Source organism: Schistocerca cancellata, chromosome 2 (genome assembly GCF_023864275.1).
Source record: "Schistocerca cancellata isolate TAMUIC-IGC-003103 chromosome 2, iqSchCanc2.1, whole genome shotgun sequence".
In the NCBI taxonomy this organism is placed as follows: domain Eukaryota; kingdom Metazoa; phylum Arthropoda; class Insecta; order Orthoptera; family Acrididae; genus Schistocerca; species Schistocerca cancellata.
Window position 1 is genome coordinate 331,765,889 of NC_064627.1, and position 12,613 is coordinate 331,778,501.

Sequence of the window (12,613 nt, forward strand, 5' to 3'; positions counted from 1 at the left end):
AGCATGCTTCATTGTTCATGGAGGGAGGGGAGAAGACCAAATTTATGTTATCACAGTCAGTCTAACAGGCACTTCCTGGCTGCCATTACAACTGGTACTACTAGTTCGCTGACTTCCAGTACCATCCAGTTACCAACCTTGGAACTAAAAGGAGTCACAAACATCAAAACCCACCAGCCACAATTGTGCAGTGCTGGCCTGAACTTCCTAGCATTAATCGCAAAGAAATAAAGTATGAAATACCACAAACGCACAATTGTGCATGCAGGGCCTGAAATGGGTAGTAACAGTCTTTTGATATATTGGTACATGTAGTATGCCAATGACGAAACATAGACTTCTTTTGAACGTGATGAGCGTGTATAACCTGTGTTGGAGGAGGGCCAGGGAGCCGGTGATGCAGGAGAACAGTATGCAGGAGAACAGCATGCAGAAGTTTTGCACATGACCCCATGCCACCTAAGGCCAGCCCTGACCACAAACACTGATTTGCTACAAAATAACTTACGTATCCAAAACACTCATACTGGTAACTTACAAAAATATAGTTTTGTAAGCATCCAAGAATTCTCATATGAACCTATTTCCCAAGTGTGCACTCACCGAATGTTCAAAATTTCACAACACTGATGTATCACAATACGAATGAGAATGGATATTATCAAAGATTATGCAGAAGCGATGCAAACAGTAGAATATAAGAATCTAGAGCTTTAAACTTCTACACAATCATGTACACACTGTCTCACACATGGGAAAATTCCTAAGTCAACTTTTATATACAAGTAAGTGTGCTTATTGAGCGGATTTTTTGCTTAGCCGATTCTGTGCACACTTTTACAGGGACATAATGAAGAACAACACTGCAGCATGAGTTTATCTCAACCAAAATTCCTAAAATGTGCAGCACCAAAAAAACATGTCTTCTGCCTGTTGCAGCTGACATCTATTATTCAAGAAAGACATTTTGATGATGAAGAGGAGATTTGGTTGGTGAAGAAATGGAATCGTAACCAGAACAAGGAGTGGTATCAACAGGGCATACATACCATTGTGTCTTGCTGGAGGAAGGCCATTGAATGTGAAGGAGATTCCGTGCCAAAATAGGGAGTGTAGAAGAAACATTATTCTTTCTTGTGTGTATGTTTTATTGCGCTCAAGAATAGGGAAGACACATGCAATAAATGACGAAACACACAATCAGATGCTCTTTGAACTGATAAAGCATATTTAAGAGAAAGAACAACCCTGTAGACACTACAATATAATATCACAAACTAGGCAATACCCCTAGTTTAGATCATCCACCAGTGCAGCATACTGCAGCAATAATTTACACACACACACACACACACACACACACACACACACACACAAACACACACACACACAAACACACACACACACACACACACACACACACACACACACAGTTGGAAAATATAAACACCCACAGAACAATAGCTGACACTCCCACCACTACCAAAATGAACAAACGACATCTCTTAACAGCTAAATAAAACATAAGAAATGGTGATAGGACAGTGGTTCTTCTCAACAGAGAAACATGAATATATTTAGCATAGTGAAAATGCTGTGTGCTAAAATACCACGCATACATGTGGAAGAACAAGAATAAAGGTTTTTAAGAAAACAATACAAAAATAAGAATTAAAACTACTTATAGGAATAAACCAGGCATGTGAACTGTTTGTGATCCAAGCAAGCAAAATTTTAAAAGAAAAAATCATATTGTTACGCTGACCACTAAAGATGGTTTACAATGAAGTGAAACATGTCTGGCCTTAATAAGACTTCCATTACAGTTGCAAAAGACGATTATTAACCTATACAACTTGTATATCTGCAACTGCAGAAAGAGGCCAAATGGTTCAAATGGCTCTGAGCACTATGGGACTTAACATCTGAGGTGATCCGTCCCCTAGAACTTAAAACTAATTAAACCTAACTAACCTAAAGACGTAACACACATCCATGCCCGAGGCAGGATTGGAACCTGCGACCGTAGCAGTCACACGGTTCCAGACTGAAGCGCCTACAACCGCTCGCCCACACCGGCCGGTGGAAAGAAGCCCAAAAAACAAAGACAACAGCATGTAATAAATAATTGCTGAACAAAAAAAAAAAAAAAAAAAGAATGTGGTGCATTACTTTCTGGTCAATGCTCGTAAACAAATGACAGGCAGGTTTCTCTGTTAAATACGCTTTCTGATTATTTGTAATATTGTGAAAACATTGATCACTGTTGATTTTACATTTTAAAAACCAATTTGTTCCTTGATGAAAAGCTTTCAGATATTACTTATAGTCTGCTGCTCAGAATTATGAAGTATACTTAATACAGTGCATCCAGTATATTGATTCCTCTATAATTTCTATATTCATTGAAATCATAGAGGGATCAGTACACCGGATGCAGCACTGATATTAGTTATCTAGTGTATGATAAAAAGAAATTTTAATTTGATGTTTCTGTACAGAAAAGAAGGTAGTAATTTTTATGTTTCTGTACAGAAAAGAAGGTAATAATTTCCTCTCCCCCCAATGAGCAACCCTCAGAAACAAAGAACAAAAACTGACTGGACAAAGAAGGTTGAGAAATTTGGCTGTGGGCTTTTAAAACAAACTATTGCTGCTTTAGCTTTAAGCGCTTTAGGAAACTGAGACCAACCTAAATCTGGATGACTGTTCAGGGTTTTGAACCTTTCTCCTCTCGAATCCAAGGTCTGAGCTTAAATCCTCGAGTGGGTGTGGCTACAGACAAAGTGCGCCAACCACAAATAACATTGTTTAGTACTGTAACATTGTTGTTTTACAATTTCAGGCCCACTTCTATTCCTTGATTACTGCTTGAGCTAACACAGTTATACGGTGTGGTCTTATATGCCCAACTGAGCAGTAAAATACAAAAAAAAAAAACAGGAAGCCAAGTGAGAAAAATATGAAATCCATGCAAGAAAATGTCCCAGATTGTGAGCTAGCAGAACAACCAGTTAATGAGGCAGCTGCCTACAATATAAATCGTACCGTATTTACTCGAATCTAAGCCGCACTTTTTTTCCGGTTTTCGTAATCCAAAAAACCGCCTGCGGCTTAGAATCGAGTGCAAAGCAAGCGGAAGTTATGAAAAATGTTGGTACATGCCGCCACAACTAACTTCTGCCGTCTAATATATGTAGCGCTACGCATGCATGCTTTGTAGGCACAAAGATAAATACTGGCGCCAAAACCTCTGCGTCTGTAAATAAATTTAAAAAAAAGTTGAAGACGAGCTTTTTTTCTCCGCCGCGAGTTTCGACCACTGCATTTTCATACATTATCCAAAGAAGTAAATACAAATTCCGTATTGTTCATCTTCGAATGTAGCACATTTTCTGTGTACTACGAAAATCTGACTGGCAATACTGTTTGGGATGTTTGTCAATATGGCCAACTCTACGTTCTGAATTTTTCCTATCTGTGAGAAGAGATGGTTGCTAATAGGAACCTGATGAAATTTGAATCACATACAGTATTCTCTTCACCATAAGAATAATACGAATATAAACATTTTGCCATGTATTCTTTCGTGTTTGCTGCTATCTCATTTAAATTCTGTCTGCCAAATAAACTACGAAACTAGAGTAGAGTGAGACAACAGCAAACGCGGAAGAATGTACGTATCGTGTCATGTTTATATTCGTATTATTCTTATGCCTAATAGTGATACAGTCAGAAATGAAGCACGGCAAGTGACTAGATTTTTAAATCTAAGATGACTCTAATTTCTGTGCAGAATTTGATGTAATAAAGAAGCAGCCGCAAAGCTTTTCAAACAGAGAAAAATTTTCGCCCAACTCTCGTTCAGAACATGTTCTATCATACGCGGTCTATTATTTGATTCTTGTTGATCATTATCAAAGAAAGCAGCAGTGTAAATAACAATAAATAGCAGTCTCTTGCCATTGTTTCGCTAATGAGACGATTCCTCTCTTTTTTTTTTAAATTGTACGCGGCGGTAGCGCGCACAAAAGCAAGCCATGCCTCGAGCCGCGACAGGCCGTAAACACGCACTATCAGAATGCGACAAACAATGCATGACACAGTGCAGTAATGCATTTTCAGCTTAAGATTGACGCAAACACCTATAAGAAAGAAAACGGCACTTATCAGATCAAAGCAAAATAAGCAATCTATTCAAACCAGACGAAGCACGTGAAAAAGGAAGGGTACCCGTATAAATACGGACGGAGCGCCTGACACATAGCAATAGCTACGTGGTAAAGCTTAACTGCTAAGCTTACGACTCGAACCAAACTACTGTAGCTGTATTGTCATTCATTCGGCCTAAATTGTGTCTCATATTACAATGGACCAACTTTGTTTCGATTTGGAGGTGCGGCCTACAACTTTTCTCTCCCCTTGAATTTCGAGTCTCAAATTTCAGGTGCGGCTTAGATTCGGGAAATTTTTTTTTCCTTTATTTTGAGTCTCATTTTTCAGGTGCGGCTTAGATTCGAGTAAATACGGTAATCGAGTAAGTGTTTGGTGGGGATCCAATGCAACTGCACTGATTAATGCTCCAAGTGGGTCATTATCGTTCGGTTACACTTGAATGTGCCAACAGACTGATATAATGAAAGTTTGTTTTATTATCGTTTAATTGAACTAAAATTAAGCTATGATTCTGTTCATACATTTACCTTGGTAACATATAAACAATTATCCTTTACATGTGTGTATCAAGCATGCTGCACATCTGCTCCGATGGTTAACCAATGCACCAACTGTTTGGTCTGTTCAAAATGGGTGCGAGGGGGACTCCCTATTCTGTGACACTTAATTCTCAGCTGGAGGTAAGTCAAATTACATTCGGAGAACCCATCAAGACAAATGACACTGATGGTGGCAACAAGCAGTTTTAACAAAATTACCAATTAAAAGAAAAAGCTGCACCTCAGAGGTGCGAGATATCTGGAAACTAAGAATATATTCACTTTTCTTTGAGGAAAGGTTGGAAAACTTGAGGGTGGATAACAGTTGTCAGAAGAGGATGATATTTAGCAATCAACACTAGTGGATTTAATACATATTCTTACATGCTTCATTATGTGGCCTGAACTGTGCCCAATACAGATTAACTTAGTTTTGCTGAACAAAAGTGGTGAATTTAAAAAGAACGTGACAGTTAAGATTTGGTATATTTACGATTATGGAGATTACAATATACTGAACTATCTAAAATGTGCTGAAGACAAATCCCTCTGAGAATCCAGGAAATAATCCTTACATTATGAAATACTGCCATCTTGATATGATGAGATTGCAAGCTCACGTTTAATTTTTTATTAAATCATGTCAATCATAAAAGTATGTCACCATTATGCTTCTTATGAAACATTTTGGAAAGAATGAGGTAATTCCAATCTCTCGGAAATGGGAGGGAGTTTGCAAGAATAATAAAAGGAGAAAGTCATGGCCTCTTTAAAAAAATTAAATGTTTCAGCAGCACTTGAAAAGCAAAAAGGAGAGCTAAACAATTAAAACAGGTAACATTTTAAAACTTACCATCATTTACTGAATATTTACACGTTTACAGTACTGAAATTGTGCGAAGTGTTTACATATAATTGTGAGGTCACAGTAAATCAGACCTGACTGAATAAAACAGAGACACTCAACTGCTAATTACAAAATTTATTTGTCTGCTCTTACTCTAGTGAATACCTACAACATTCTACATTGTGTCACGCAAAACAACTGATAAACTTACATGAATAAATTCATGCCATTGCATAAATATTATCTGAACAAGAGAGACAAGGAATTTTTTTTCCATACTGACAGCAGAATGATTAGCACTGCTTGAAAGAATACGTGTTACTTTAAAAGCAGCCCCACAATTTTTCAGGGCTTCATGTGGGTGGCGTTTCAGCAGTGTGTTGTACAACAGTACCCAATACTGTTAAACAGAGTGGTCCCAGATTTCCTGTGAACTTCACCCAATAATTAAGGCACCACTATGCTTGGTGAAAATAAAGGCAAGTTTCCATTCTAAACAAAAAACTACAGCTTTTCCTATAGTATGAGATCAGCATCTACAATGCTTTCTGATAGACACATCACTACTTTTAGATTGCTTTTACAGCACCATATTATGAAACACAAACACACTTTCCTATCCAAACTATTTCAATGAGCACACAATCTCTACATTCTATCACCACACTCTTAATATTCAAAACATTTTATGAATTCTTGAAACATTAGCTTCCTTGTGTAAATACAACAATTAATTTGAAATGTTACATGTGCTACATCATACAGAATATTGATTATTAAATACCGAAATGCCAATTTCATATTCTTCTGAAATTGATCCAGAAAATGACTTTAATAACAGAATTAAATAACTGACTGTATTATTTATTCTGGTAATTTCCTTCAACATTTTTCTTTTGCCTTTTAGCAATTAGTTCACTACATCGATACAGAATTGCAAATAGTTTTCATGAAAAGTACAGTTTTACCAAAAAGTATTTTGGTAATATGCAGATAAGCATAGTGCTTCAGATCAGTATGTACGATATGTAGTCAATGCTTTTACACACCACAACCACAATAACAAGTAGCAACTTCAGTAATAAATACTGCATTTGTAATAATTAGTGTCTATACAAGTAGATCTTGAGTGAATTCTAAAATACAACAGAAACAGTTTAACAGAAATTTCCTAAAAAAGCATGAACAGTAACAGTTTTTTGCTCAAAGAAATAACTGCTAAGCCATGAAAATCTCAATCCAGTTTAAAAAAAAAATACCACATACATATAATGCCTCTTCAGAAAGGAACTTCTACTCTGTATTTGTTATCACTTTTGCCAATAATGGTGGTAGTGACAGCAGCAGTTCATTAAAGTCAATTAAGAAGAATGTTTTGTAAATATTATCAAGCACTGCTATCTTAGCAATTAAATCAGATGAAAATATGACTATAAAATGGCACTACACTCTTGAATGAAACTGACATGCCTCAAATAGTTGCTGCCATGAGAACCACCGTAAACAGTGTTCAGAAGTCAAAACGAGTATCTTTGAGTATTATTACGTAAATATGTAATACACTCATTTTTTCCCTTGTTATTGTACAATACCAACTCTAAAACACAAGACAGCAATCTAGTTCAGATCATCATTTGTTTAGACATGTGTCTGAATTACATTTGATTATCACACATGATACAGTTGTTTCACTGTTTTAAATTAAGGACACTGGAAGAATTTTTTTGACTTGGTGAGTATCCTCTACATAAAGCACCAAAATTACATGTGACTTTCTCCATGTAAATAATGCATCAAAACTCAAATTTCAATGTACTTTTTTTACATCATAATAATGCTTATTCTCTTGTGAACAAGGGTCAGTCAAAAATTAATGGCAACTACATTTTTCCTCCCTAAATAGAGCTAATCAAATGAGAAATTTGAATCTGGCACTATTCCACAAAGCTGTGGCTTTAGTCCACTGCAGTAGTACCTTTCTTTCTCAACAGATGCCAGAACTGCAGTTGCTGGCAATATGGCAGACACTGATGTTCATATCAGACGTCATTCTGTGATAGAATTCTTGAATTCAGAAGATGAAATGCTAATTCGCATTCTCGAAGGACTGAAAAGTTGTGATGTTGATGCAACAGTGGACATCAGTACCATTAGATGAGTTTGTCGCCGCAACAAAGCTGAAGGGCAAACACCGTTAGGTGAGGAAGAGTAGCAGACCAGTGACTGCAGAACATTCAGCAAGTCAATGATATAATTTGTGATGACAATTGCAATTGGGTGACTGCAGATGATTTGTATTGCATTACCTCCATCAGTAAATGCAGTGTGGTGACAATTATTCAACTGATAAAACTCAAAAGTTCCGTAACTTGGGTACCAACCAAGAACGTTAAACAGCCAGAATAGAGAGACAAGATAAACAACTGCCCCCCCCCCCCCCCCCCTGCAGAATTTTCATTTGGTGACTACCATTTGTTTGCTGCTAAAAGCAGCTCATAGTGGGATGAGGGCTGTGGAAACATTCATGCATCAAGATATCACAAGCAAGACCATGCACTTTACAACAATGGAATACATGTTCTTGTTAAAAGATAGACTAAAACTGGGGAAATGAACTCATACGTTAAACATCAATTATGTGATTGTCAACTTATGTAGTTGCATTGAAATTCTTGATAAATAAAATAAAATAAAAAAAGTGGCAGCATTACCTTTTGACTGACACTTGTACATTTCTAAGAATCTGAACAGCATTTTACAAGGCAAGATAACCAGTAACTAAATGCAGAATTACAGATAACAATGAACTACACAAACTCAAGAGAGACCAATACAGACATTACATTACAAAGGCTAAATTATAAAAATATATGTGACATACTCTTTACAAGAACAACTTCACTACCTTCAGATAGATTTTTCACTCACAAAGAGAAAAATTAGGGCTATAAGACAGATACCTTCGTGCTACACAGTTATACAAAAGTAAACTTTTAAATACATTTTAACGACATTAACATAACTGCACTTGTAACTGCAACTAATTTTTGTCAGAAGACGAATTATTGTAGTCTGATAATTTATTTCACTGTCCATGAGACTGTGATGTAATCCATACAGGAGCAGCTACCACATCTGTGATTACTCGACGAACTGAAATGTGTTCATCTGTTGATTCTGTAGCATTGTAGAATGCAAGCAAATCTTCAATTGCTCTATCTTCGAGCTGTAAAAATATAACTCTTGTGTTAATATTTCAGGATGTCACAGTACTATTAGAGTACTATTACAGAGCAACTGCCTGCAAATATCAAAAGCAACAGAAATAAAATAAACACTTAAAAGCAAAGAAAATTGTATTTTAAAATTAATTATGTTTAACAGAAAACATGCCTGCCAAGGAGACACCACTTTGAGCAGGCAAATTCTGTACTGGGCAGGCAGCCTTGTGAGCTCAGAGAAATCTGAAAGCTATGCCAACAGTAGCGCTGCTACTGGCGAGGGCACCCAAGCCAGACTGACCCCACCAGAGCAGCTGCATAAAATATTGCGCCACTGCCTCATAAAAAACCTGTCATCACAAATAATTTAACAAGGGATACTGGACTGTGCTTATGAAGACGAAATGCATCAAGAAACAAAAATATCGATAAAGCAGTCCTTAAACTTTGAACATGCATACACACAGGAACTCAGGTGGAAGTGCAGGGATGAGACACATAAGAAGATATTCTATGTATCAAAAATTTCACAATGTGATCTTTTGTGTGTACTTCCACCAATGGGGGAAGAATCAGATGAAGATGTGGTAGATGGCTCCTACGATCATCTGCACAAGGTTTGTGATAAAATATTTAGCTTTGACTACAAAATAGTCCTTGGCAACTATAATACCACATTGTACAGGGAAGTATTCAGGGTGTGCCGGGTAAGGAAAGTCTGCCAGAAGAAACTAGTAATAACAGCATGAAGGTTGCCCACATTGCTGCTGTGGACAAATTAAAGCAGTAAGCACCTACTTCCCACAGAAAAATATGCAACAAGGTGGCATGGAAAATACCAGGAACAAATGAAGCATACCAAACAGACCAAATACTGAAATGAAGAGGAGTGCATTAGATATGAAAAATGAGTGGATTTACTGAGGAGCTGATTTGGATTCAGACCATTACCTAGTAGAAGACAAAATTGGGCAGAAACTTGCTATGGCTGTAAATGGGAATAGCACCATCAAAAAGAAATAGTATACCAAACAAATGAAAGAGTATCATAACAGATTGACACAGAAGTTACAAACAAAAAAGGTGGTGACCATACAGACGAAGAACGGAACACTATTACAAACACTGTTTTGACAACAGCACATGAAATACTGGAGAAAACAAGGAGACTTAGAAACAAAGAGAGGTACAATGATGAATGTAGACAGGCAGCGGAACGGAAAAAGGAAGCAAGACTGTAATGCTTACACAGAGATATGAGATCAAATCAGGCATTATGTAATGGAAAGAGAATAGAGCCAGGTATGTGTAGTGTTGTTACATAAGTTCAGAGTGTTTTCCCATAAATTTAATACACATAACAGATACTTTAGTCATGAATAATATATTCTCTTTCAAATCCAGGATGGAGGGGTAACAATATTGTGAAAAGTAAAGTTGCGGCTCACCATATTGCGGAGACTCTGAGTCGCAGATAAACACAACAAAAAGATTGTCACAAATGCAGCTTTTGTCCAGTATGGCCTTTGTCAAAACTAGATCTCTCTCTCTCTCTCTCTCTCTCTCTCTCTCTCTCTCTCTCTCTCTCTCTCTCTCTCACACACACACACACACACACACACACACACACAGAGAGAGAGAGAGAGAGAGAGAGAGAGAGAGAGAGAGAGAGAGACTGCAGTCTCAGGCAACTGAACTCGGCGTGTTTGTTGTCTAATTTTGATGAAGGCCTTACTAGCCGAAAGCTATATTAGTGACACTGACTGGCAGCTCCATAGAGTGCTGTGTGCACAACGACCATGTGTTTAACAAAATTAGAAGGAACGTCAGCATTAGCTGTAATTTTGATGATTTATTAACAGCAAAATCAATTTTCGATCACATAATTATCATCTTCAGTGCTGGACGGTAACATTTCACATAGTGATCGGTGAATAAAAAACAAAAAGACCACAAATACACAAGTATAAACCATATGTTAGTAAGAACATACCTTTAGCGTACAAATTAAAGCTCATAGGCACTGGCATCTAGTTACTAGCAGTAACAGAAGCTATGGAACGATCAAAATAACTGAAGCCGCTGTTTACATTCACCTATACAGCAGACCTCAGTGTGATGGGCTTGGAACGCCCTCTATGTGACGTGTCATGTGGAGACTTAACATTATTTTATTTGGCTAGAGATTACCACAAAATACCAAATGTGCACTTGCAAATCATTAATTTAATATTTCAAATCTAAAATTGTACATTAAAAGCCCACAGCTAAAAGGAATGGGGAAATACACATCTTGCCAACATACACTGGCATGTTATTTTCAAAGCAACTTTTAAAAAAAAAAAAAAAAAAAACTTGCAAGAATAAAAATCAACAGGTAAACTATAAGGTGTCAGATTACAGGACTAGTAAAAAAGAAAAATATACAAATAACATGACATCAAATATAACAAAATTTGCTACAGCACAGTAACTGCCATCTGGCGTGGGAGGTCAGATGTGCAAAGTTCTTAATTTACGTAAAATATTACGTTGAAATCAAGAAGTCGACTACATAAATAGTGGTGATTGTACAATATATGCCACGATTTAAGAGTTCGAAATGTCATAAAACACAATATTCCATATAAAAAAAATTTTAGGGTGCAGACTAACAATTTTTTATTGTATTTAACGACATGACACATCTCATTCATCCCATTTGGACATGTCAACACATAATAACTGTTTATGAGGCTTAATTACAAAAAAATCATCGTAATTATGAAAAGTAGAATGATATAAAAGCACAGTGTGGATACAGAGATCGTTTAGCGCACTCATCAGTAAGAAGTACTGTTACAAATTGCAAAGAATTAGCGATATGTTGGCCAGAGACACAAGTTTATGAAATATGCTAGCCTAGTAGAAACCTCCACTACCACACATATTGTTTATAGAAAAACTTCCTCCTATGATACAAACAGAACTTGGGTACAAGGAAACAGTGTTCTCTTTAAAGTATAAAAGCTTTGTCCCAAGAAATAAATCACACTCTTGTTATACACTTTTGCACAAGCACCGTGTCAGAATCCATCATATATACATTTACAGTTGATACAACAATAATGAAAACTGTCAAGCAAACGGTTTTGAATGCTCACATGAAGGAGATAATTTTATTACATGTCTTATAGCAGCAATAGGACCCCTTATAACATAAAAGCTAATTTTGAAAATACCCATATATCCAAAGTAGGCCATAAAAATTAATCTAAAATGCAAGGTGTGGATTAGTAGTAACATACATCATGCATCCAGAAAAAATGTCTTAACTTAGGAAAGGTAACACTACAAATTATTTCCAAAATATACGTCATACTGTAGACAAATTAGAACCAGATTACACACATTTTTCTGCAATTACTTACTAAAGCAATTAAAATGTAGTGACAAACTAGCAACATGAAATAATCACATGAAAGTGAGGAGGATTTAAATTTCTTGTCTAGTAGGAAAACATAAATTTTCATAACCAAATGCTTAATGTGTAGTGCACATGGATTTTGTTAAAGGCCTATTACGACACTCAGTTATGTAACCTGACCGCCAGTTGACAGAGGTTATTACAAAACCAGTGCTAAAAGTACAAGCCAATTAATCTCTATAAAGAACCACAAAAAATTGCTGTATAATAAAATAAGTTGGCTAGTGAAAAGAGTGAATAATGTGGTTCAGCCATCTGATTCACAAGTATTACCACGTAGGTGATAACAATGTTCACATAATAAAAATATTGTAATGCAGTTATGAGATCTGTACACATGGGCTGTGTCAGAACCCTTATTACA

The 12,613-nt window shown here is 36.5% G+C and overlaps 1 protein-coding gene across 1 annotated transcript in view; it reads right to left on the reverse strand.

Annotated features, from left to right (window-relative positions):
* Positions 1-5,555: 5,555 nt before the first annotated feature.
* Positions 5,556-12,613, reverse strand: part of LOC126161710 (inhibitor of Bruton tyrosine kinase) — a 113,123-nt gene continuing 106,065 nt past the window's right edge. Inside the window, exon 18 of the mRNA XM_049917739.1 lies at positions 5,556-8,788. Coding sequence (XP_049773696.1) covers positions 8,648-8,788 — 141 coding nt within the window. The 3' untranslated portion in view covers positions 5,556-8,647. The remainder of the gene's footprint in view (positions 8,789-12,613) is intronic.